This window comes from Rhinichthys klamathensis, unplaced genomic scaffold (assembly GCF_029890125.1).
Source record: "Rhinichthys klamathensis goyatoka isolate OS25496 unplaced genomic scaffold, OSU_Roscu_1.1 h1tg000327l_1, whole genome shotgun sequence".
Lineage (NCBI taxonomy): Eukaryota > Metazoa > Chordata > Actinopteri > Cypriniformes > Leuciscidae > Rhinichthys > Rhinichthys klamathensis.
This window is the reverse complement of record NW_026606842.1, coordinates 1-25,558: the sequence shown is the minus strand read 5'-3', so window position 1 is coordinate 25,558 and position 25,558 is coordinate 1. Positions and strand designations below refer to the sequence as shown.

Below are 25,558 nucleotides of genomic sequence, written 5' to 3'. Positions count from 1 at the left end.
GCTCTATGCAGACAAAAGACTCGGTGCAAAAGTCGCCAAACGCCGCAGCTCAGTCGTATAGTCAAGGTAAGCACATTTGCAGATTAATTACCATGGTTTTAGCATTATACTTGGATCAGTGATTAGATGATGTGTGTGGATCATATCGCTTAACCAATGGCGTGTCGCTACTTGTGAAACAATTTTGCAGTAAATGTTTAAATTCATTTGCATTTATAAACAAATATCTTATGTTGAAGGTAGTAGGTGAAACTTAAAATTAAGTTAGCGACAATATAAGGTGTAATATTTTATTTATGGTTTATATTTTATTTATGGGGGCAAAATTATTTTAAATCATATCAGGGGTTTTTTTCTGTCACAAAAACTAGAAATTTACTCTAAATATCACCAATAAATCTATAAGATTGTGAGGAATGGGAGAATTTGAATTGTATTTCAGTTTTAGTTTTTACTTTATTTTATACCAGTTTGTTGCAAAGGCAACATTTTTAACTTTAGAATTAAGTTAAATTTTCTCACGTAGTATTTTATTTTAGTAATATAATATATCTCATTATTTGCTGCAAGAAGTGTCTGGTAAATAAGCGTTTTCCCACTTGTAATCTGCTCGGTTTAGTTCACTCGTGCCGCTGCACGAGGAGCTTGTTTTGCCATCCTCTCGTGTGTGTGTGTGTGTGATGGTCTGTTTAATGGACACTGGGCCGGCACATGCTGAGTCCCCTGATAGCAAATTAAGGTCATCTGGCTGTTTTTTCCTGCATTTGTCATCACCAGAGAAGCACTAAAGAGGTTAATCACGGTTCTACAATTAATTACCCCACAAATCTGATCAGGACTTACTGTTGTTCGTGCTGTAAGTTGGACACAGTTTTGGACAATTGCAGGATTCTGCATTGCACATGTTAATAAACGAATATTAAAGTGCCCCTATTATGGTTTTTCAAATGTTCCCTTTCATGCAGTGTGTAATTATAGCTGTTTGTGAATGTAAACGTTCTGCAAAGTTGTAAAGTCGAAAGTGCAAGATAAAATAAAGTTATTGTGTCCCAAAAGAAAGAATCGACTCTGAACCGCCAATACGAGTCGTTTTTTATCCGAATCCTACAGCTTTACGGTTCTACGTCACTAGATTTGCATAATGCCTGTCTATGTTGTACGTTTTCCGCCTGAACAACTTGACCAGCCCACAACACGTTATTTTACTGACGACTGCTTCTCAAATCTCGGAGTTCAACGAGGGATTCGCAAAACGCTTGCTCTTGAAAGATGGGTCAGTTCCCAGTTTATTTGGACCAACTTGCTCCTCATGCTGCGTTCACACCGGACGCGAATAGCGCGTCAAATTCGCGCCTGCCACGTCTAGTTATACGCTTGACCACTTTGTGTTAATTCGCGCGTCAATGGCGAAATTGACGCGCGTCAATTTCGCTTCAAACTTTTTTTTTACGCGCGTCAATTTCGCCATTGACACGTGAATTAACACACTGAACTGACTCGTCAGAGGCGAAATCCGGAGGCGAAAGTTTCGAAACCCCTTGGCGGCCAACTTTTTAGATGTTTATCTAGCATTAGCATTAATCGAGAGAGTCACCGCTTGGAGAGCAGAAACAGCTGCGTAGGGGACATCGTCGCTGTACTCGGGTCTACCAGACCATCCGGAGGGTTTCATGAGTTTCACAATTTGCTCCAGGAGCTAGGTTTGGTGGACCTAACGGTGAGGACGCTGACGAGGACAGCGTAGGCCGTATAAGGCCTCGGCCTCGAGTGGTCTATGCCTGTCGAGCCCACGCTCTACCGCCCGGCGCGAGGTTCACCCTCGCCCGCACCCACCTAATCTGTCATTTATTTTTGTTTTGATAATAAATGGAGCCAGCCTCCAAAAGTGAAACCTGTCCTGTGATAAAAAAAAAAGTTTTTATACACTAAATTGTGTTTGTTGTCTTTACATTAGAATAATAATGTTTCATATAATCTAGAATAGATATGGAATAAATAGCATTCAATACAAAATGAGTATCTCTCATATATTGAAATCAAGTTTTTATGTGAAAGATTTGCTTTGCACACCAAGCATTTTAGTCATATTACAAAATAATTTATTGAAGCCAAACATAAAATAACATTATAAACTGTCACTTCACCACGTGACAGCAGCAAGCAGGCTCCTGATTGGTTAACGCGGCACGAATTGACGCAGAAGTTCAGATTTTTCAACTCGGGCGGCAGACGCGAATTCGCGTCAAACGCGAAAATGCACCATTCGCGCGTAACGCGCCAGACGCTCAATTCGCGCCATTCGTGTGAACTTGACGCGCGAATGAGGCGTATTCGCGTCTACCGCGCTGCGCTCTACGCCTCATTCGCGTCGCAGGAATTTTTTATGCGCGTAACACGTCTTTGCATTGACTTAACATTGAAATCACTCGCGCCTGACACGCTATTCGCGTCCGGTGTGAACGCAGCATTAGAATCACAACCTGTAGGTGTGAATAATTATTGATGTATATATTTTCTACCGGGTGTTCAAAATACGTATTTCTGTGCTTTATATTGTGTACGTTTCCGGCTAACTCACGTTATTACTTACTGAAATACTTCTGCTAAGCAGCTGTGGGCCACTATTACCTAAAACTGTGTCTATTAATGCAGATTGTCTGTCGTTCTTACTACTTTGAGTAAATATAAAGGTTGGAGCAAGATTTGTTTTACAAACGTTTGTTATATCAGTCATTCACTTTAGTGCTGGGCGAACATATGCAACGTTATTGTATACCTCAATAAATAAATTAGAAATATGCACATCGTTTTGTTGATGGACATACACTTGTTAATGCTAATGGAGAGGAATCACAGTTGAAACATCTCATATAATGTACCTCAAACTGAGTAGTGTATCACTGAGAAACTTCCTGCTCAAGTCGACCTTGCGATGGAGGTTCGTGTTGAATAACTAGTTCTTCCAATGTTTCATCATCGGACTCGCGCTCTGATTCATATGGTAAAATCGACGTCATTGTTACTGTCTTATCACTGAGAACTGAGGAACCCTTCAGACGGAGCTGCAGTTCAGTTATGGTAATGAGCGTTTAGCTTCCGAAACACTCACTGTACACGGTAGACCAATCACAACAGACTTTGCCATCTGGCCAATCAGAGCAGAGTAGCTCGCGGAAAGGAGGGATTTAGAGAGACTGATTCATCAGACGAGTCATTTGAGAATCATTTGAAAAATGTGGTCATGTGCAAGGTATATTATGAGAAAATGAAAGTGTTTTTTTACTTTTGATGCAGGTAAACCTCTTGTAGGAGACCTCCAAAACAACATTAAGAACCTTTAAAATAGCATAATAGTGGCACTTGCAAGTCCTGGATGCTGATTGGTTAACGCAACACATTCAGGCAGTGATCAAACTGATTGAGAATGCCAAATCTAGTAGAATAGCATTTCATGTACGTTGTTAGTGGCTTCCTCCTGCCTAGCCTCTCTTTACCTCTTGTTTTGTAAGATTTCGTCATGAAATCACACCAGAGGATCCTTCTGTTCAGACAGATGTTCAGTTTGCCAGTGTGGTTATTATTCCTGAGCTCTGGACATCTCGTTAAACACCTCCCGCTGTGACCGAGGCCGAGGTGGGAATTGCTTTAAGAAGTGCGGATGAAGCCTGTAATGCTTCACTCCCCAGGGGAAAACATCTGGAAATGTCCTCCTTCACTCAGAGACTTCTGCAAGAACATCTTCTTGTAAATGCATAAAGGGGCTGCAGCTGAATATGGGTGATTTCACACATTTATAGCTGCATTGTTAATCTTGTCAGCACGTCCATTTAATAATTAGATGGAGACCAATACATATTTATTTAATTATGTAACAAATGTAATTAATAAATGTATTTACTAAATGCTTGTTTCATCTGAATGGGATACTAAAGAGTGAATTTATATAGTAATTTTGAAAAAATAATACCACATTAAATTATACAATTATTTTATAGTGCTCGACCAAGATAAGTCGATTTTTTTGAAGACACAATTGAAAGAGAATTGCCCGACTGGACCAGTTGCCTGTTTAAAATGGCAATTACAAAAAATAACTAGGGAAGCACCGAAATTTCGGCCACCAAAATTATTATTATTTTGGCTGAGAATTATTCTGATTTTATTACATTCAATGTAAGCTGCGATTTCATATTTGTATATTAAAAAAAATCTGCTGCATATGCTAATAAAGTTGAATTCATTCATATCTATTAATAATATAAATATATTTGTAGATATTTTTTTTATTAAAAATAACAATAGATAAGAAAAGAATATATTATTATTGTAATTGTATTTAATATAAATGCAGCATTTGTTTCAAATTTTATATTTTGTAAGGTTATTTATTATTTGTTTAATTTGCCGCATGGGCATAGAATAGAACAATATTTATTAATGAAATAAAAATAAAATTATGAATTATTATTAATAAAAAAGATTTTTCAACATTTTTAGACCTAAATAGATGGAACGATTTTAGTATTTTTTTCTTTCTAAATTAAAACGTGTTCAATAAGAATGTATTATTATTATTATCATGTATTATCTGTCAGGTTCTCCCTGGAGATGGTAATTGAGCTTGATGGTTTACTTGCTCACACTAATCTGATTGTGAGACTTAGACTCTCAGCTGTTTCATTAAAACTTCCTCCGTCTCAACAGGGGAGCGATGGGAGGGAGGCCAGGAGGGAAGGTGCCCGCGTGATTTCTAGAACACACTCTCCTCTTTATAAGACCAACCGTCCTCTCAGTTAGTGAGGTCTCAGTTAGTCAGACATCATGGCACTGGCTTTACCCAGAGTCCGAGCTTCTCAGAGGAAGAGCACTTCACGACTCCCGCCGTCCTCGGGTCTGTCCCGCAGGCTCGGGGTTCGAGTACTCCTCCATCGAGACTTCCTCACCTGCCGTTTCCTCGACTCCATGCCTCGCTCGCTTTTGAGGCACTGCTATCGCACTGACCCGTCTCGTTTCTCTGCAGCTCTGCGGGACCCCAGCTCTGCCCTCACTCCCATCAATGGCTCGTCCCGAACGTCGCGCTGTGTTACAGGTATGACCATTCCACCCAAAGGACACAGCGCCCAACCTGCCGCCTCCAGCAACCCTACAGTCAGCCACAACAGCAGCAGCAGCGGGTGAGTCCTGTGTGTCTGCAGTCACACATTCTCATTACTTCACCAACATTAATTACTTTAGAAAGGAAGATAATTACTTTATCATCAAAAAGCGATTTATGATAAAGGCACCTTAAAGGGATAGTTCGGCCAAAAATGATATTTAACACATGCATTACTCACCCTCAAGCCGTTCGAGATGCATATGTCAATCTTGTTTCAGACGAACACATTTTCAGTTATTTTAGAAAATGTCTTAGACCCTTCAGTGGATATAATGTGAAGCAATGGGGTCCACCTCCTTCAAGTCCCAAAATGTGCATACATCCTTCACAAAAGTAATCCATCCGGCTCCAGGGGGATAAACAAAGGCCTTCTGAGGGTAATCCGTGCGGTTTTGTCGTAAAAATATACATATTTAAAACTTTATAAATGAAAATATCTGACTTCCGGCAACGATCGACGCGCGTTCACGGGTGAACTGAGTGTAGTTTTGTTTTGCTCTGCACTCTGGCTGCGCAGGCGCGTTTGTTCTACGTCACGACGGTTCCTACGCTACGTCATACCTCGTACGCCGACTTCCATCACCCGTGAACGCGCGTCGATCGTTGCCGGAAGTCAGATATTTTCATTTATAAAGTTTTAAATATGTATATTTTTACGACAAAACCGCACGGATTACCCCCATAAGGCCTTTGTTTATCCCCCTGGAGCCGGATTGATTACTTCTGTGAAGGATATATGCACATTTTGGGACTTGAAGGAGGTGGACCCCATTGCTTCACATTATATCCACTGAAGGGTCTAAGACATTTTCTAAAATAACTGAAAATGTGTTCGTCTGAAACAAGATTGACATATGCATCTCGAACGGCTTGAGGGTGAGTAATGCATGTGTTAAATATCATTTTTGGCCGAACTATCCCTTTAAGCACAAACTGGCTCCATCTCGTTTGCATAATATAATGTAACATCTATAATGCTTTAGTGTTAATATTACTGTTTATATTCATGTTGCATTAGAAGTGTGAGGCGTATGTATCAATGCAAATGAAGAACGTGCTTTCATAATTACTGCAGCGTTTGCATAGTCATGTTTTCTGGCAGCTTTATCGCAGGAGAGATGGACGAGGTTGACGGGTTCAGGCTGAAGCGCCCGGCTGACGACACTCTATCTCTCGCCTCCACTGTACCCGAATCGCTCATCGTTGAAGGTAAGGGGTTGATTTTAAAAGCCCAACAACACTCAGAGAACACCCAGAACGTGAGGTTTACGACGGGGGTTTTGTAAAGCATTGAGCAACACTTTGTATTTCACGATCTGAATGAATGTTGATTTGTTTGTGTGCAGATGCTTATTACACCACCGTGCGAGGGGAGCTGGAAGCCATTGCGCAAGACTTCGAGGTGGAGTCCTGGAGTCTGGCTGTGGATCAGCACTTCTTAAAGAAATATTCGAAGGAGATGATGAAGAGACAGGATGTTATATATGGTTAGTGTTCTTTACCTACCCACACTGCTCTGGGAACTTGTGCATTTTTATCTCTGTAAGTTGTCAAGTGTTTCCAGATCTTCTCTAAAGCTTTTCCTGTCTCCTCCAGAGCTCATCCAGACGGAGATCCACCACGTGCGGACGCTCAAGATCATGCTCTGCGTTTATGCTCGAGAGCTGCGGGAGACGTTACAGCTGGACGACAGGAAGCTGGACTGTCTGTTTCCTCAGCTTGACAGTCTGCTGGAGCTGCACAACCACTTCCTATCCCGCCTCAGGGAGCGGCGCGCAGAGTCTGTGCAGCCGGGCAGCGAGCACAACTATGCCATCCATAAACTCGCAGATATTCTTATATCCCAGGTACATGCTCTAAATTTAGTGCCGTTGCTTCACAACTTCTGCTCTGTGTTCCCTGCTTCATTATTCCTGTTGTCACCCTTTTTCCCTGTGCTTCCCGTTTCACATTTCCTGTCTTTTGCTTCCTGCTTCACGCATCCTGTTTTCACACGTTCACCCCACACTTTCTGCTGTTGTAAAGCCCAACATTTCCTACTTCCTGTCATCCCCCTCTTGCCTTAAACTTCGCTCATCACATTTCCTGTCTTTTTCTTCCTGCTTCACACATCCTGTTGTCACACATTTGCCCCACACTTCCTGCTGTTGTCATACTTCCTGCTTCACACTTCCCAGCCTACATTTCCTAAACTTCCAGCTTCGCCTTTCCTGCTTCAAACATCCTCATTACATTTCCTGTAACAAGAATAGGATGTTTTATGCACTTCTTTGCTTACACATCCTGTTGTCACACTCTCACCCCACGCTTACTCCCACAATTCCTGCTGCTGTAAAGGCCAACATTTCACGTTTCCTGACTTTTCCTGCCAGGTTCACACATCTTGTTTTCACACTTTTGCCCCAGACTTCCTGCTGTTGTCATACTTCCTGCTTCACACCTCCTGGTCTACATTTTCTAAACTTGAAGCTTCACCTTTCCTGTCCTACGGTTCCTTGCTTACACATCCTGTTGTCACGCTCTCACCCCACGCTTATTCCCACAATTCCTGCTGCTGTAAAGGCCAACATTTCACGTTTCCTGACTTTTGCTTCCAGGTTCCCGCATCTTGTTTTCACACTTTTGCCCCAGTCTTCGTGTTTTTGTCATACTTCCTGCTTCACAACTTCTGTCCTACATTTCCAGCTTCATGTTTCCCGTCTTACACTTCCTACCCTACACTTCCCACTTCATATTTCATTTAATTTCGCCTCTTTTTTCAAACATCCTGTAATATTTCCTGCCTTACACTTCCTGTTTCATATACTGTTGTTACACTTTTGTGCTTTTGCTTCCTGCTTCATACATTCTCTTGTCGCCTTTTCCTGTTTACACTTCCTGCCCTATACTTCCTGCTTCACATTTCCTGCCCTACACTTTCTGCTTCACACATGCTGTTGACACAAGTGTGAAAGCAGGAAGTGTTGGACAGGAAGTGTGACAACAGGAGGTATGAAGAAGAAAACATTGGGAAGGAAGTGTAAAGCAGGAAGTGTGACAAAAACAGCACATGTCAAGCAGGAAGTGATTTTGTGTTCATCTGGTTTTAGTTTTCTGGAGAGCTTGGAGAGCGAATGAAGGAAAGATATGGGGATTTCTGCAGTCGGCACACTGAAGCTGTCAACTACTACAAAGAGCAGATGCAGAGCAACAAGAAGTTCCATAACCTCATGAGGGTGTGTTGAGATCAGTGGTGGAATGTAACGAAGTACAAATACTTCGTTACTTTACTTAAGTAAATTTTTCACGTATCTGTACTTTACTTAAGTAGAATCAATAGTGCAAACTTTTTACTTTTACTTCGTTACATTTTGCAGCAATTATTATACTTTCTACTCCACTACATTTCTACAACGTTCTGTTACATTTTCGTTACATTTTCTGATCAGTTTTTCCCCTGCCAAAACGTCATCCTGACCGTCCGTTCATCGCACGTTTCTGTCTCACCAGTGAAGTTTGGTTGCCATAGATATATCAACCCGGTCACACTAAATGCGTCTCTATAGCACGCAGTGTGTTTATCGTGCAATTTATACGCGAAAATTAGTTTTTACATGCATAGGAAACGCATTGGTAGGTTTAGTAGTGATGTGGGGTGCGTGTGTATTATACGTTTGGTTAGGATTAGTAAGGCAAGCCAAGAGGTTCAGAATTACGCCATAAATGAATCGCGTTTACAGCCAAACGCCGTCATATACGGCGTTTTAACATATGTGTGTTTATATATATATATATATATATATATATATACCGTATATAGTAAGGGTATATAGTAAGCTTGATGTGTATATTGCCTAATTGCAAGCTTGTTCAGAAATGGTGACAAAAACTTAAAATATAACTGCTTTTCCATCATATTGAACATCATTATATGAGTATTAGGTTGAATGAGTTAGAATTAACTGTTTTATTAATCATTAGAATATAGACATTAAGAGAATAAATTGTTATGCAAGTACTTTTACTTTTAATACTTAAAGTACATTTAAAATCAGGTACTTTTTACTTAAGTAGGGTTGTCATTGTGGTACTTCTACTTTCACTAAAGTAAATATGTCTCTGGTTATTTGTACTTTTACTTAAGTACTGAGATTCAGTACTTCCTCCACCACTGGTTGAGATCTTATACGTCTCAATGTTGCTAACATTTGCTAGTTTGTCCTCAGCACTGCTTTGAATAATTTTCTCACCTTAATGTTTTTCAGAAAATAAGTAATCTATCAATAGTGCGGCGGTTAGGTGTTCCAGAGTGCATCTTGCTGGTGACACAACGAATCACCAAGTATCCTGTTCTTGTGGAGCGCATCCTGCAAAACACTGAAGGTTGGTCATTACTGTGCCGTAAATATATCTATTATGAAACATTATGAATGGGCAAGGTTATAAACACTTTCTTCTCACTCCAGCCGGGACAGAGGAACATGAAGGATTAGCACAAGCTCTCGGTCTAATCAAAGACACCATAGGTCAGGTGGACGGCCATGTCAATCTCTACGAGAAGGATGCCCGGCTAAGAGAAATTGCTTCCAAGATGGAGCCCAAGTCCCACGGGAAAATCAAAGATGGACGTGTCTTTCGTAAGGAGGACCTTTCTCAGGGCCGCCGCAAGCTCTTGTACGAGGGCTTGGTAAACTGGAAAGCCGCATCTGGTCGCCTCAAAGGTATTATGAAAATGATAATTCGCATACATAGGTACAAAGCCATGGGTGCTGGTAAAAAAAATAAGATGGGAGGAAAATGCTTTTAAATTCTCTCTTTGAGAAACTTTGCGGTTGCTCACAAATCTTATGTGATAGTTTTTCCTCCCACCTCATATTATTTCTCTGTTTCTTGAGAGAACGCAATAGCTTTGTGAGAGAACGCAAATGATTTGCGAGAGAATGCCAAGTTTCTCGGGGGAACACAATACTTTTTCCTAGAGAGCGCAAATGTTTTGTCAGTAAACGCAAATGTTCTTGAGGGAACGCAATACTTCAGCGAGAGAACTCAAACGTTTTCCAAGCGAACGCAAAGGTTCATGGTGGGAACGCAACTGCATATATAAGCCTGTGTGGTTCACAATTGACATTTGAGATCCTTCTTTGCTTCCGTTGCAGATATTCTAGCTATACTTCTTACAGATGTTCTCGTCTTGTTGCAAGAAAAGGATCAGAGATATGTGTTCTCAACAGTGGTGAGTACGATATGCACCTTGTTTTTGGTTCATACAGGATGTGAAATTGTTCATCTTAATGCACTCATCTGTGTTGTTTTTGTGCTAGGACAACAAGCCATCAGTTATTTCACTGCAGAAGTTGATCGTGCGAGAGGTGGCTCACGAGGAGCGGGCCATGTTCCTCATCTGTGCCTCCTCGAACGAACCCGAGATGTACGAAATCCACACGGCCTCGAAAGAAGACCGCAACGCGTGGATCACCCACATCCGTCAGGCCGTGGAGAGGTCTGTCCCCGTCTATCACCACATTAGTGTCAGTATTTACTTCGATCAGCATTTTTTTAACCGTTCTTCCTTGGTTCCTGTCCACCAGCTGTCCACATACAGAAGAGAGATTGTTTAGTGAGGAAGAGGAAGCCAGAGTCACCCGGTTCAGAGAGTTTCAAGGTAAATGCCACATGTGCTATGTTTGTTTCAGAAATCATGACATTTGTTTTGTTTTTCTGCTCATTTTGATGTTGTGTGATGGCTTTTTAAGAGCTTTGTAGGATCTTTTGTCACTAGAGGGCGCACTTGCATTTTCCTATTGAAATCTTGCAAATCCTGTATCTTTTCTCAAAAATAAGAGAAAAATAAAAGTATGCTTATATATATTATTATCTCTCTGTGTGTGTGTGTGTGTGTGTGTGTGTGTGTGTGTGTGCGTGCACAAAACTGACTGTAATGACATTGCTTTAAAGATTTCTAAATTCTTTTTACATATTTTACTCTCAATTTCTGTAGATCGCCTGACATTAAAGGACGCTCAGATCGTCAAGAGCCTCACAGAGAAACTGCAGTTGTTTGCAGAGCTGGCTGAATCTGTGGCCGGTCTAGAAGACGCCAGCTCTCGCTCCTGTCTGCTTCTGCGGGGTGACGCCTCCGACCTCCAGCAGGGGGAGCAGCTGCTCAAAGGAGCCATTACTGAAGGTAACACATCTGAGCAGCTCACACAGGATCAGGGCCTGAATAATAATAATAACTCAATCACTTATTAAATGTCTTTAGCACTGCCGTTATGATGCAGTCTTGCGTCTGAAAGCAAACGAGATTGTTTAAGAGCTAAATGTAGTTAGTGAAGCGTATCTCTCGTCTTTCTGTAGTGGGGAACCTTCAGAACCTCCTGACATCTGGAGCTCGGGAAACTTCTCCACAGACTGAAGGGTACCAGAGTCCGTCCTTGAGTTTGCTGCCACGCAGAGCAGACACATTCGGCGGATACGACAGCATCGCTACCATACTTCCTAAGAGTAAGAGCCATTACATATGATTAGACACTGATTATACATGTTGCATTAATGGGGATTAACTGAAGACTCATTATTGTTGTTTGATCGCTATATTCATTGCGTATTTGAAAGGCTTTGCATCCCAATTCGCAAAATATCTGTGCAACGCTGTTGGTAAGATGTGTCTCACATCATAATATATTGAAAATAGTGCTTGAAATGTTCCCGGATGCTCTTCAAATATGTGTGCATGCAGTATTTTGAGGCCTAATTACCCACAATCTCTGTCACTGACATGTTTGTGGCGTTAATGTGCAATTCTATTATGTACCGTCCCAATGTAAGTTTGTAAACAGCTGTATTTGTGTGTTGAATCAGACGGCAGTATTAAGAAGAAGGTTCCCGGAGCGTCCGGCAGGTCCAGGGACAGGAGTCAGAGGGCCAGCTCGGATCCACTGCTCAAAGAGGTCTACACGTGTCAGGACCAGCATGAGCCGGTGAGAGAACCAACATGCAGCCGTTTGCCCAACACATGACAGGAACATGCCCATGTTTACTAAACCAGGAGAGTGACATCATATGGTTTTGGGCAGGAATTTGGAAGAAATTTTGTCAGTTTTAAACTTTCACACCATTCAAGATGTCAATATATATAACTGTCAAGCTATAAATTAAATTATATGATATATATGAAATATAGATGTTAAATTATTTAGTATATTATTGTAGTTAATATATAATAATTAATTTATAGAATATAGTAACTATAATAAATAGTTTGAAATATATATTTATATATTTATTTATTTTAGTAATGTGTATTACTTATCTATGCATATACAGTTTAATATAAGTCAAAGCATTTTACATATAAAGAAATTCTAAAGTAATGTGTACATTTTAACACACACACACACACACACACTAATGTGTATTATTTGTATCATTCTAAAATGTATAACTGAATGAATAATACAATTTATATTATTGTGTGTGTGTGTATATTTATATATATATATATATATATATATATGTTTATAAAATTTTTATTGAATATACAATATAATTAAATCAATGACATAGTAATTTGTGCATATATATATATATATATATTATAATATTTGAACGTTTTTATCATCATTTTTTATGTTGGCAGTTTAATGTGTTATAGTGGATTCATTTAAAAAAAAATCCAAGGTTCAGTAATATATGAAAATAAATGTTTGTTATTTCAATGAACTATTACTATAATAAAGTAATACATTACTCTTCTACCATGATAATATCTTTGAATTTTCTTCATGTGGTGGATTTTTTCTGCAACTATTAATATACATGATATAATTAATTCATTTTAATCTGTCGTCTCTCTCAGGACGAGGCCTCCTCACCCGGCTGCCACAAAATGTGGTCCAGCTGTAAATTTCCAGAATCCGAGGTGAGAGCACAAATCAATTTGGAATTGAGAAGATTATGTCTCCCTTTGTTTCCCATGAGATAAAAGGCACATATCGTTTCTCACACACCTCCCAGTACATATCTGAGATGGTAACCTTTGCGTTCACCGCACCTAATCGACAGTCAATGCAGCGATACTTCATTTGGCAGAAACGTGGCATTGTGTCTCATGAGAATAATGTCTCTGATTATTGAATCATCCTGCCAGTAATGCTGCCCTTGTTTTCCTGTTTTACCAGTTCTATGAGCGAGTGCTGCTGCTGTCCCAGAGGCTCTACAGTTTACAGGTACAACACACTGATGCCGCACTCAGAACGTCACACCAACGCATACTGTAATCGTGACAGATAAAATCTTGTTTAAAGGAATTTCCTCTGTCAGCTCTCTCATGCTGTGGCCACATTTATTTGTGGGGTGTTCAGATGTTCACAACATCTGGAATATTAAAGTTAAACAGCTGCCTATCTTTCATTTGTCTGTTCTTTTATTTTTATTTTTCATTTGTTTATTTTGTTTGTTAATTGTTTATTTAGTTTGCTCTTTTGTTCTTTCGTTTGTTCGTGCATTCATTTGCTCATTTGTTCATTCAAATTATTTGTTTATTCTTAGTTCTTTCTGTGGTCTTTTGATTTATTTGTTTTGTTTATTTATTCCTCCTTTCATTCTGTTTTCTTCTATTCTTTTGTTTAGTTATATATATATATATATATATATATATATATATCACACACAAACAATAGTTTATTCTTTCATTCGTTTTACTTTCTTTTGTTTGTTGTTTGTCTCTTTCTCTTTTTTTATTATTGTATTGTCTTTCTCTTTCATTTATGCTGTTTTCTTTTTTGTTTGTTCTCTGTCACTCTTGTTCTTTTTTTTTTTTTTTTTAGTTTGATCTGGATTTTTTTCTGTTACTCATTTGCTGGTTTGTTTGCTCTTTCTGTATTTGTACTTAGTTTTTTCTTTATTTTATTGGTTCTTTCAATTGTTTTGTTTTTATGACAGTCAGTTGTTTCTAGCCTTTCATTATTTTGTTTGTTCTTTCTTTCTTGTGTCCTTTCAATTGTCTTTTCATTTTCTATCTTGTCTTTCATCCGTTTTCGTTTGTTGCTCTTGTTATATTTGTATTTTTTGGCGTGTCTGATTTGATTTGTTTATTTTTACTTTTTTTGTTTGTTCAGTTTTTTATTAATTTGCTGTTTTGAATGTTCTTATGGTAGTCCGTTCTTTCTTGCTCTTTCTTGGTCTTTAATTCACTTTTTGTATGTCCTTTAAATTTCGTTCTTTTCTTTGATTCTTTTGGTTTTATTTGTTTCTTTGTTTCTGTTTTTTTCATTCTTTTATTTGTTCTGGGGGGGGGGGGGGGTATTTTTCTTCATTCAGCTGTCCCTTTAATTGCCTTTTTTCTTTCTTTCTTTCATTCTGTTTTCATTGCATTGAATTTACATTCTTACCAGACACTTTCTTACCAAAGCGCCTTCCAAAGTGCACGAATCATGTTTAAGCAAATACAAGGACAGGCAGCTGAGAGAACACACCGCTTGCTTAACTAAGCCTTAGTTACCAGGAAGCTCTCAACAACTATCCAAACATCAAGTCTCTTCTGTCTCCTTCCCCCTCAGGCCATAGTTTCTCAACAGGACAGCCACATCGAGCTCCAGCGGGCCTCTTTCCTCACCGCCGAGCGGGACCGTCCCGGCAGCCGGAACCGCGGCACCGACGTGCTCCTGGAGCAGGAGAAGCAGCGGAACCTGGAGAAGCACCGCGAGGAGCTCGCCAACTTCCAGCGGCTGCAGAGCCAGCATCGGCAGGAGCAAGCGCGCTGGGAACGGGAGCGGGAGAGGCAGCGGCGGCAGGCGGAGGCAGACCAGCAGCGGCTGAAGGAGAAGGAGGACGAGTGTCGCCGGCTGGAGGTGCGTTTGGCCGAGGACAGGCAAGAACTGGAGAGGCAAAGACAGACGTACCAGCAAGACCTGGAGAGGCTGAGAGAGTCCACACGTGCGGTTGAGAAAGAGAGAGAACGGTTGGAGCAACAGAGGAAGCTGAAGAAGCACAACACGGTGCCGAATACTGCGGCTCTTTACGCACAGGAAGTTGGACAGGTGAGATGCCACCTGACTCGAGTTGTTTCCATACTTACTGTCTGTCTCCATAAGAATCTTGGTTCTCTTGGATGGCCACAAAATCTAAACCTACTTAACAATCTGAAGTTCCTTTAGACAGGTTTCTAAATACTTCCTTATCATCATACCAGTTCGACTAGTTGACACAAAAATGTAAGATTACATGCAAAATATTCAGGCTAAACCTAAAACTTGGCGCTCTCCAAAAACGTTCACCCTTGAATGAATTTTTAAGCATCCAAACAATTGTTTTGTGTTTAGCATCATGGTCAAATATTTTGGACAGTTTTGATTTGTTTTGAAATCTTTGTTGTACGTGTTTCCAGAAAGTTTGGACCCGGGTTTATTTGCATATCTAGGCCTACTCTTCAGAAGTTTGGTGTCTGTAATGTTTTTTAAGTTTCTTAATCTCACCTGGCTTTATTTGATCAATGGCTATTTTTGTGGAGACCGTGATTTCTTTGATGAACAAAAAGTTCAAAAGGAGCAGCATTTATATGAAATGGGAATATTTTGTAACTCTTTAATTTACTTTTGATAAATGGAATGCATTTTTGCTGGATAAAAGTATTCATTTCTTTAAAATAAATCTTACTGACCACAAACTTTTGAACTGCTAAAGCAGTTAGCTAAAGCTAAAGAAATCTTGATAGTTAAAGTATTTCAATATTCTATATTTATCTCTATTAATGGCTTAATGACATTTTTTTTTTGTCAGAAATGATCACCATCAATTCAAACAAACAGCCATTGTTGTTAAAAATAATACAGTAAAATGTAATTTAAAAAAAACATTTTTCAAAAAAAAAAAAAAAAAAAGTTTTTATGTACCAATATAACAATACACACTAATATAAATTAATATTAATTTATATTCCTATTTTTAGCAAAACCTTATGAAACGATTGCTCAAGGAATCAAACTGAGCAACACTGAAGCTGAAGTTTAACTCGAATCTGTCATGAATATTTGCTATTCAGGGAAATGGCATTATACATGAAATTAGCATGATGTCACCTCTCCGCTCTCTTTCAGTGCCACACGTTATTATAAAAACAAGGTGTAGGTGTGCCAGCTGAGAGCATCTGCCTTTCCCACGGTCTCCTTTCAGCTTCTCTGTACAGGACAATCCATGGGAACAATGTGGCACTGTGTGGTTTCATAGCAGTGGCTTTGCTGATCGACCTGCCACCCTGCCCTACCTGTTTGCTGATGAGTCTGCTAGATTACCCAAGAAGCTCTCTGGGAAAAAAAGCAGACACTCGGTCAAGCGTTGTTTGAACAGTCTTATCCGGCTCACAAAAAGCCTCTGTAAACAGCGTAGAACAAAAGCCACATATTGTGCGATTTCCAGGTCTCGGTACTGAAACCATCCCATGCATTTTTGTCCAACAGTTTGACTAACTCCATCTGTTTGTGGTCAAACTCAGGAATTCTTCGTGATTTTCCTTCAGTCACGTTAAACTGATATGAGCGACACAGCCTGTCTGTCCGGTTGCGTGTGCATACTTGATGACTAGCCTCTTTCATTTTGACAGATTCCTCAGAAATGAACGCTGGACAAGGCGTCTTTCAGCCTCCGTTTAGACGTGGCCTGTGGAACCTCCAGAAACGGGGAACTTTCCTAATGGGCCGTTATGCTGTGACGTTAGCGATTTTAATAGGCAGTGGCCAAACGAAATGCAATCCAGCCAGGATCAATTACGATCAGTGTTAGTCATTTTACAGCATTAAGGAGGAATGCGCATTTTAAGTTTACGGTCCGAAATCAAACGGCCACAGCCGGGCGTGTGTTTGCACTGCTGGGTTACAGATGAGCGTGAATCAGTGCTTTAGTGGAGAAGAATGAATGAAGGGACAGAGAAAAAGCATATTTTCAAAATCAACTAGTCATCGAGTTGTCAAAACGACTTGTTGACTACTCGGTCTTAAGGAAGCCCTGTGTTATTTCCTTTATTTAGTCATGTATGCGGTTTGTTAAAGGGTTAACTCACCCAATCTTCATGCACTCACCCTTATGTTGTTTCAAACCTGTATGAGTTTCTTTCTTCTGTTGAACACAAAAGACATTTTGAAGAATGTTGGTAGCCAGACAGTTGATGGTACCCATTGACTTCCATAGTATTTTTTTGTTCCTACTATGGAAGTGAACTGTCGTCAGAAACAGCCCCCTGACAGTAAGTTGCCGCAGCTCTGCTGTTCATTGTATGTTTTTGAGGTCACGCAGGCATGTCCGGTCATGCCTGGCCTTGTCAGATTTCCTGTGATCTCGGCTTATCTCAGGTTAGTACGGCTATGAGTCCATAGTAACCGTCTGTCCATGGTGCCAGGCTTCAGACCTTGTTTAAACATATGCCATATATAGAGATTTATCAGGACAAAGCTTATGCTTTTCGGTTCATTGAGAATGTTCTAGTTTCATTTGAGCGCTTGTGAGTGTTCATTGAATTTGTTATGACCTAAAAACATTGGAATGAATCAGATTAAGCACATGGACAAAACATTTTGGCAAGTCGTTTTAACGGTTTCAGTACGATTTTATGCTTTCCTAATTGTGTCGTCCGTCTTTGTTTTGAGTTTCAACCGTTTCCTGGACTAGTTTTATTATCCGCTGTTTTGTTTTATTATCCGTCTCAGTGTCGGCTGTCATGTCTGATATAATGGGGGTTGTTTGACCTGGATGAGACCTGGTCTTTTGTTACTGCCTTAGTCACTTCCTTTTGTTAAACCAGGGCTCAACTCTTAAGATAACGTCGAATTTTGTGTCTTTCATGTGCTGCTTATCTATCTTATCTCTCGCTCGCTCGCTCATACAGTGCAGGTCAAAAGTTTGAAACGATTAAGAATTTTTAATGTCTCCTGCTCACCAAGGCTGCATTTATTTGGTTCAAAATACAGTAAAAACAGTAATATTGTGAAACATTATTACAATATAAAAAAGCTGTTTTCTATTCTAATATATTTTAAAGTGTAATTTATTCCTATGATCAAAGCTGTATTTTCAGCATTATTACTCCAATTTTTAGTGTCACATGATCCTTTAGAAATCATTATAATATGATTTGCTGCTCAATCGGTACTCATTTTTTATTAATGGTCATTATTATTATTGCTTAATATTTTTGTGGAAATCATGATAATTTTCTTTCCTTGAATAGAAAGTTCAAATGAACAGCATTTATTTTAATAGAAATATTTTGTAAAATTATACATGTCTTTACTGTCACTTTTGATGAACTTAAAAGTATTAATTTCTTTCTTAAAAAAAAAAAAATCCTTTTACCCCAAACTTTTGAATGGTAGTGTATCACAGTTTCCACTAAAGTATGAAGCAGCTCAACTGTTTTCAAAATTGTTAATAATAATAATAATAATGTTCCTTAAGCAGCAAATCATCATCATATTATAATGATTTCTGAAGGATCATGTGAAACTGAAGACTGGAGTAATGATGCTCCAAATACAGCTTTGCAGCATAGGAATAAATTACATTTTACAATTTATTCCAATACAAAACAGTTATTTTAATTTGTAATATTATTTCACAATATTACAGTTTTTACTGTATTTTTAAATAAATAAATGCAGCCTTGGTGAGCGAGTTGGTGACTTCTTTCAAAAACATTATTCCAAACTTTTGACCGGTAGTGTATTCCCCTTAAATTTGACGTCCAGCTTTTCAAAGGAGACAACTTAAATATGGCCGAGTATATTTTGCTTTTGTAAGATTTATATTCCACGTTCCTGTTTCCAAGGAGTCTGTCTTTGTGATGCTTCATCGTGAAGTAAAAACACCCAACACAAGCCTTCAGAAACAGGTATTTAGCACCATGATTTAAGAGCCACGTTTCCAGCAGCGAGCCCTTCCGACCAGCCCGTGCACAGCAGAGTTGCTCCAAATGAATATTTGCTTGAAGTATCCAGGGAAGTCTTGAGTTGGGAAAACCGCAACGTATAATTACCTGCTAGCACCCTTTCATTAATACCAGCGCTGGAATGCAGCCAATCCTAATTGTTTATGTGATGTCAGTCAAGTCTTTGTGCCGAAAACCTTGCACATTTTTACGCTCTGGAAACCTTATATTTACTGAAGGCACCTTAAGGACTGGAAACAATGGAGCATCTGTGTTGGAATCCCAGCATTTGGGAAAACTAACATGGTTCAAGATGATGTCGCCCTGGGCAAGTTGGAGAAGGTCAGGCTTTTCCAACCTCTAGATGATTGACAATTTCAGAGGAAAATGTTTGGATGTTCTCCTAAACAGCATTTTTGTCCCTTTTTTGGTGAAATTATGGAAATTGGAGGGTGGAATTGTGACTTTCTGAAGCATGATGAACAGATTCAGGAGGGCAGCACTAGTTTCCATCACATCTTAAGGTGTGAAGAAGATTGGCCATCTTCTCCGCACCTTTAAGTAGAACAGGACATGATTATTCAATCTTTTCCAAGTGTGTTGATACGTCATGGTTAATTATTTGAACTCCTTGAACACATTTTTAAGGTTTACTTCTAGGTACTTCCCAGGAATTGCATAATCACTGTTGGGCCCTTGAGCAAGTCTTCTTTACACCAGGTGGACAAACATCCAAAGACTGCACACTATGTCCTTTGGATGAAAAGGACTTGGAGGGAGCCGCTCACTAACTGTTAGTGGCTGTTGTGCATTAATAATCTTCACCTCATACTGAACTTAGACCTTTCATGTGGAGCTGTCTTCAATTTGTGTTACATTTTATGCCTGTGTTGACTGCGCATCAGACGTCTTTGTTCCGCACGCAAAGCAGCATGTGTTTTACATTTAGCTTTGTCCTGTAAATCCCAAACTCTTCGTACTGGATTTCCTACATTGCACATTAGCTCGGTATTTCCTGTGCTTAAACATGGACGTTGCTCTTCAGAAGCTGAGTTTAAATAGTCTCAACAAACTTTTTGGTCCATAATATTTACTAGATGCTTTCATTCAAAGTAATAGTTGAAGACAAGTGATTTATCAACAATTTCAGCTGTATTGTTTGAAGTTCTGCAGTTGGTACAATTCTTGGTTATTCATGAATCGACTTTATGTACGTTGTCCCACTGAATTCAGTGCAACAGATTATGAAAAAATGGCTTTCTGTACAATTTACAAAGATCTGATCGGATTGAACGATTATTGCGTAATGCTAATTTCAATATAAATTGTTTTTATGTTTGTGTATAATTTGTCGTATTTGATTCTGTTGTTAGCAAATCCATTCTCATGTAATTTGTTTGTTCACGCGTACGATCACACCTGTGTGATTAGAACGGTCAGTGCATCACGTGATCAACTGCTAAATTCAAACGTGCTTTCGCGCGTTGGCTGGCGCTGAGCCAGAGACGGACGCACTCAGTCATGTCATATATCACAACTATTGAGTGTTTTCAACCACATAATGTTTATTTTATGTTTCAGACATTTGAATACACATAAGTACTAGCAAAACAATGATTTTGAGTTTGTAAAATACACACTGATGTCTATGGAAGCGGCAATAATAATCCTTTCCATTATAATAAGACGACACGTTTTATTCATATATCAGATACACTATGGGTCTCATTCATGAAACATTCGTAAATATACGAGTAAATATGCGAGTGATTTGCGCGTAAAGAGACCTTCCCGAAAACTCTTCTCCTGATTCACAAATACTTCGTAAACGTCAGATGTGATAGTGAAACGTGTGTGTGTGTTAATGAATTCCAACCAGTCGTAAATGGGACGCGCGTGCACGTTCATTCTCAATTACCATAAATCCCGCCCATTAAATCCGACTGACAACTATATATGGGCATCATATTATGACATGAATGCGAATGAAAAAAAAATTCTCAGGTGCAGAAATTGAAGTTTTATTATCAGAAGTTCATTCAAAACGCCACATTTTATTTTCAAGCGTACACAGTGGTGTATCGGGTCCTAAAAAAAAGGAAGCTTGGCAGCATATTACAGATGCAGTTAATGGAGTTTCATCTGTTAATCGAACATTCCCAGAAGTGAGAAGAAAATGGTTCGACATTAAGCTTGAGAGCAAAAATCGAATTAGCTCACTTCGGAAAATAGTATTCAAACTGGAGAAGGAACACCATCGCAGATGCTATTACTGGCTCTCATATTAAGAAAAACCGTATGTAATTACTATATATAATATTTTTTCAAAATGCTGTGCAAATATGTACCCGATTAAGGTGAATTAAAATGCAGCCTTATTAATGAGCAAAACGTTCGGGTGTTAAGCGCACTATTTACGCGTGGCTGGGAGCAGGTGTCAATTTCTTTCGTACCAACTAACATGTGGAAAATACGAACATTTTAATGAATCCGAAAATTTACGGCAGAACCACTTTACACACGATTTACACAAAAATTCGTTCTGCTCGTGTTTCATGAATGAGACCCATTGTGTAAGTAGCTTTACATTTTACCCTATTCTTCTCCCAGTTCACCGGCCACTTACTTTCATGTATTTCGTGAGAAGTGGAGGAAATGACGTGTTGTAAATCCAACAGATCCGATTCTCTGAACTGTAAAACAAACAAAAATGGCGCCACCCATTGTGCATACAGCTCAACTAACGCGATCGTTATAAAGATGTTTAAACAACAAAACCCATCCACTTGCACATATTTGACAATCGGAATATCAGTGTTTCATGCTATAGCTAATACATCTGTGAATATTTTTGATAAAAAAGGAAAAATGACATAAAAGCAGATCATCATTCATTCAGCGCTGTGTTGTGGTTGCGCTGTGTTGACAAGCAATGACGCGTCACCATGGAAACATTAAAGTGACAAGTTCTAAATAACGGTCGCCTTGAAAAACTCACGCTGGGGAGTCAGTTAGAATATTTTAAACTTACGTGTGGAAGGGTTAAATTCATTGTAAAGCCATTTTTGGATAAATTGTTGCATTTAAATCAGTTTTTCATAAATTCATTCTTGTATAAATTGTAACATTCAATTCAATCATTCATGAATCCGTTCTTGCGTAAATGGTTGCATTCAATTCAATTGTTCATAATTACATTCATATATAATTTGTTGCGTTCAACTCCATTCGTGTAAATAGTTGCATTCAGTTCAACGATTTATGGTCCCATTCTTGCAAAAATTGTCACATTTCGTACAAATTTATACAAGTTAATCCTGCAAGTGTTTCGCGATTCTCTATGATTGTATCTGAAGAGGTCTAACATTTTTTTGTGCATGCTCTCTTTATCTTTGCAAAATTGTCATAGTTTTGTCCTCATACTAATGCATCCGATGAATTAAGGTGTTAATCAACCCCTTTGCCTGAAATTGCTTATCCACATGCGGTGCTAAAGTTTGCATTTCACTTTTGTGTTTTAGCTTTCCGTTTCCTCCAGCTTCAACGGGGAACTGCTGTACGGCGGAGCAGGGGACCAGGCGCTTCCTCAAAAGTCTCTCCTGCGGGCCACTCTCTCAGCATCCCCCGCCGACTACCCCGAGCGTCCTGAAGTCCACTCGCGCCGAGAGAGCTCCTGCAACACCCTGCCGGCCAAGACTGAGGTTCCCATCCATCTCATCAGCACCACCAACCAGCTGCACAAGCAGGGCAGCGTCCAGCAGCAGATACCGACCAAACTCGCTGCCCTCAGCAAGGGCAAGGAGAAGAGCGGGAAGGGCAAGAGTTCGCACCGCACCGAGAGTTTGGGTCAGTACCACACTGGTCTGTGTCAGAGCATCTAATGACGTTCTTTGGGGGCCAGTTTGCTGATTTCTAAATCCGTCTTCTGTTTCACGGCTTCTGCTGGCATGAAGCGGATGCTGCTTTGAGAGGAACATTACAAATTTTGCATTGCGATGGCATTTTCATTACATTTTACTCCCAAATTGTCATTACCATAACTTATTCTCATTACCGTGATGCAAAGAAATTTTTTTTTAAAATCATTTTATTATTATTTGAATACATTTAAATTAAATATAATTGTAACTACTTTAATGTTTTTAATTTATGCTTAATTAATAAGCATTTTATTTTTTAATAAAATGTAGTTTTATTAATGCAATTCGGGGGTTTTTTTGTTACTGTATTACAGTAATGAGAATTTCACTTTATTTATTTTTTAATGAGAACTTTGGGGGGAATTGTGTTTGTTTGCAAATTTTCAGTGCAAAATTTAAACCATCCAAATAGGCTTTCTCAGAAAATGCACATTTATTTTTTATAAAAGGGGATACAAAAGTTGTCTGAACAAATAAGATTTTTGTTATTGTATTACAGCAATGAGAATTCTATCTTATTTATTGTTTTTGGTAACACTTTATTTGACAGTTTTCTTGATATACATAATTACCTGTACTTATACTGTAGTAATAACAGTAAATTATGCATAATTACATGCTACCAACCTAACCTTTGTTTTATTATTTTTTCCATCACGGAAATGAGAAATGGGGGGAAATGTTTCATTGTTTAAGGTAAAACAAAGGCAATTGTTTAAGGTAAAGCCTAAAATAGGCTTTATTTTCTTTAAAAATAGAATCTTTTATTTGGGGTAAATTATTGACAGTTCCATTTTAAGATTAGTGCCGAACAGAGCAGTTCATTGTGGCATGAAGGTAGTTTGTCTCTTTTGTTGTCAAATATTGTCACAGATGATGTTTTTGGGTCAGTTTGCGACCACCTAACAATGTTCTTTGGGAGTGAATTTGCTGATTCCTAAATCCGTCTTCACTTTTTCACAGCTTCTGTTGACATGAAGCAGATGCTGCCCGTCAAGCTGTCAGCGAGGGATTCGGATGGAGGGCACAAAGCACGCCGGCCCATCAGCCCCCACCAACCACAACATTCACACTCAGGTAAGACAAACAACCGCACCCGACATTCCCGGCTCAGCCTGGACGGGCCGTGTCCCGCTGTGTAAACAGTTATTAGGCCCAGCTGACAGGCCTGTTGTCTGGTTTGCTCACCCTGCAGATTCCCTCATCCCTCCAGACGCTTACACAGACGCCCAGTCCAGCCTCGCGCCCGCCGCTCTCAAAACCCACAACCAGACCTCCCAGTACACTGTTAATGATGAAGCCGTCAAGGAGGACGTCATCTTTTTCTGAGCTCAGCATCCGATGGGACGTAAAGACTTCGCGTTGACGTTTCGGCCGGTCTTGATTCTTTACACAACGAACACATTTTAATCCCGTCTTAACTACTAACAAGTTTTATTGCAGCCTGTAAAAACAACAGGAAAAGTGTTTTAATTCGTGCGAAAAAATAAAAGGAGCATGTCCAGAAAACCCAAAGACTTTGACGGACAGCTTCAAGTGAAGTTAACTAACATGGAGAATTCTGTAGCATGTGCTCCGAACGTGCGATATGAAGGATAAATGGATGTTTTTGGTCGCGTATTGTTGTGGTGAGCTAATTTGCACAGCGTCAATGTCCCATTTCATTTCAAACACTGTATTTGGGACAACAATTTTCTGCAGAAGGATTCGGTTTGGTTTCAATTATAGTTAGTGGTCACTCTGGAAAGTCATTGTGGAAAACTTATGGAAAAAGACAAATAGATTGAACGTTTTTCAATTTAAGTAACACATACTTGTTCACATACTGGTTTATTCTGTCCAAGATATTGTGTTTCTGACCGTACACTGTATACATTATTTTTATTTGATAATTAATATTCAATCCATTTCAGTGGTCGTTTTATTCACGTCGAAGATTTTTTCCAAACGATCATAAAAAAAATAAGCAGCGAACGTGAAGAGAAACCAAGATTCTGTTTTTAATCTTTATATTAGTAGGTCTTTAAACAGAATGGAGCAAATTATCTCAATATTTTGAGGTTACATTCAAATTAAACTAATTTGAAGGACACAAATGTTTCAGATGTTAAATAAGCCATATTTTCAGCTTTCCAAATAATCAAAAGGTCCATCTAAGACATGAATTTGTTTAAATATACGCAATTGAATTCACAAAAACTCAAGGAGTTTCAACCCCCCCCCCCCCCCCCCCCCCCCCCAAAATTAAAAATGAGTATCATTACAATTTTGGTGTTATAATGTAATTTTCATTACATTTTACCCTCAAATTATCATTACTATAATGCAGAAACATTCTCATTACCGTGATGTGAATTTTTTTTTATTTTTTTTTATTGTTTTAAAATTATTCAAATCATTTAAATAAAATAGATGTATAGTAAGTATACATCATGGTAGTATTTGCTTTGCTGTTTTTAATTTATGCTATTTTTTTTTATATATATATAAAATGGGCAAAAAATTGTTGTCTGGTAAAATAGATTTTTGTTACTGCATTACAGTAATGAGAATTTGATTATTTATTTTTCACATTACGTTATAATG

The 25,558-nt window shown here is 39.0% G+C and overlaps 1 protein-coding gene across 3 annotated transcripts in view; it reads left to right on the top strand.

The window, feature by feature from the left end:
• LOC130105738 (rho guanine nucleotide exchange factor 18-like) overlaps positions 1–24,853 on the top strand; it is a 44,602-nt gene extending 19,749 nt beyond the window's left edge. For all 3 annotated transcript variants that reach the window (XM_056271876.1, XM_056271875.1, XM_056271874.1), the window contains 20 exons: positions 12–66; positions 5,021–5,174; positions 6,261–6,367; positions 6,505–6,645; positions 6,755–7,005; positions 8,248–8,373; positions 9,403–9,520; positions 9,604–9,858; positions 10,294–10,370; positions 10,459–10,637; positions 10,726–10,799; positions 11,136–11,321; positions 11,495–11,641; positions 11,999–12,117; positions 12,996–13,058; positions 13,318–13,365; positions 14,698–15,177; positions 22,574–22,898; positions 23,936–24,049; positions 24,168–24,853. In XM_056271876.1, coding sequence (XP_056127851.1) covers positions 12–66; positions 5,021–5,174; positions 6,261–6,367; positions 6,505–6,645; positions 6,755–7,005; positions 8,248–8,373; positions 9,403–9,520; positions 9,604–9,858; positions 10,294–10,370; positions 10,459–10,637; positions 10,726–10,799; positions 11,136–11,321; positions 11,495–11,641; positions 11,999–12,117; positions 12,996–13,058; positions 13,318–13,365; positions 14,698–15,177; positions 22,574–22,898; positions 23,936–24,049; positions 24,168–24,301 — 3,153 coding nt within the window. In that variant the 3' untranslated portion in view covers positions 24,302–24,853. The remainder of the gene's footprint in view (positions 1–11; positions 67–5,020; positions 5,175–6,260; positions 6,368–6,504; positions 6,646–6,754; positions 7,006–8,247; positions 8,374–9,402; positions 9,521–9,603; positions 9,859–10,293; positions 10,371–10,458; positions 10,638–10,725; positions 10,800–11,135; positions 11,322–11,494; positions 11,642–11,998; positions 12,118–12,995; positions 13,059–13,317; positions 13,366–14,697; positions 15,178–22,573; positions 22,899–23,935; positions 24,050–24,167) is intronic.
• The last annotated feature ends 705 nt before the right edge of the window (positions 24,854–25,558 follow it).